At 38.8% G+C, this 1386-nt stretch overlaps 1 protein-coding gene across 1 annotated transcript in view; it reads right to left on the bottom strand.

Annotated features, from left to right (window-relative positions):
* Positions 1-1386, bottom strand: part of LOC101862772 — a gene marked incomplete in the record, with an annotated part of 33228 nt that overhangs the window by 16597 nt on the left and 15245 nt on the right. The window contains 1 exon segment of the mRNA XM_005091285.3: positions 205-280. Within this exon segment, the coding sequence (XP_005091342.2) occupies positions 205-280 (76 nt within the window).

A 1386-nucleotide genomic window follows, 5' to 3' on the forward strand; every position in this document is an offset into this window, starting at 1 on the left:
CTGAGAATGTTTCGGAGTGCTCTATGGTCTGCTGGGGTAATAATATAGTGTAAAGCGCATAGAGCCTGCTGTTGAGCGGGGATATACGCTATACAAATGCTATCTATTATTATTATTATTATTATTAACATCATCAACACAACAACAACAACCCAACATCATCAACAACGACAACAACAGTAAGGAGGACAGATTGAGACGTACATCGAGCTCCCTGTTCACAGCCTCGTGTTTCTCTCTGGCAATGGCCAAGTCCTTGTCCTTTGCCCGGCTCTCTAGCCTAGGAAACAAAACATGGGAATTCAAATCAGATTACTGTATACCAATTTTTTTTGTCGGCGCGCGAATTAAATTTGCAATTTAAAGAAATCCAGGAATTCAAGCGGTTCGTGAAAAGTTGAAAGGTGCACTACGGCATTGGGGCCCAATAAGAGAATTCGTATAATTGCTTTCTAGTATTTATCACTTTCATACAGATTCAGACAGGACCTGCTTCGTTATGCATGCCACACACGAGTACACTGGTAAAACGTTCACAGTATTTTTCATGTACTTAGAGCACGCCGGATGTGTTTTCTGCACTGCACGGCATTGAAGTACAACTGGGAAGCAGGCAGCGAAATGAAGATATAAAAGCAACTATTGGCGCTGACTCATGCCTGCATTTCATATAAAAATGCACCCCCCCAAAAAACAACAACAACAACAACCCCCAAACCAAAGCAAAAACAACAACAACAACAACAACAACAACAAAAACAACAAAAACCAAACAACAATAACAAAACAAACCCCAAACAAAACAACCTCAGATAATAAAATGGTTTGGCCGCTTGTTTCAAATGCCACCTAGCCATCCACCCTCGAGAGCCAATAACACTCCGGTTAAAGTACCGGGTTTCTTTAAAAAAAGGACCCATTTAAAGGGCATTAACTCGGTTATCTTTCCACTAATTTCAACAAAACTTCGAAGAAATAAAATTCTGCAATGAGGGTGTTAAATTTGTAAATATAAAAGAAATCAATTTATGTATTCGACAAAATTGAATATCAAATTCTAAAAATGTCAACCAAAATTGAGTTAAACGCAAAGCTTAGCAACTTCTCAAAAATCAACCATACTATTCCAGTTTAAATAGTCATTATTTGTCCATTGAAAAACTATTTTGTGCAAATTTATATTGTCAAATAACCCCAGGGAGGGTTACGTCTATGTAAAGCTTCATTTCTCTCCCTACAAGCTCCAAACGCCACTGGAAATTTTGAATAAGCCTATGGCATGATTCTGGGTCGATTCTTTGGACGTCATGTTCAACATTGAGTTTTAACTCTTCGGTTGTTTGCGGGTTGTTCCCGAAGACTCTGTCCCTTAATAAAATGGGGGGG

The sequence above is a fragment of the Aplysia californica genome, unplaced genomic scaffold (assembly GCF_000002075.1).
Source record: "Aplysia californica isolate F4 #8 unplaced genomic scaffold, AplCal3.0 scaffold00027, whole genome shotgun sequence".
NCBI classification, from domain to species: Eukaryota; Metazoa; Mollusca; class Gastropoda; order Aplysiida; family Aplysiidae; genus Aplysia; species Aplysia californica.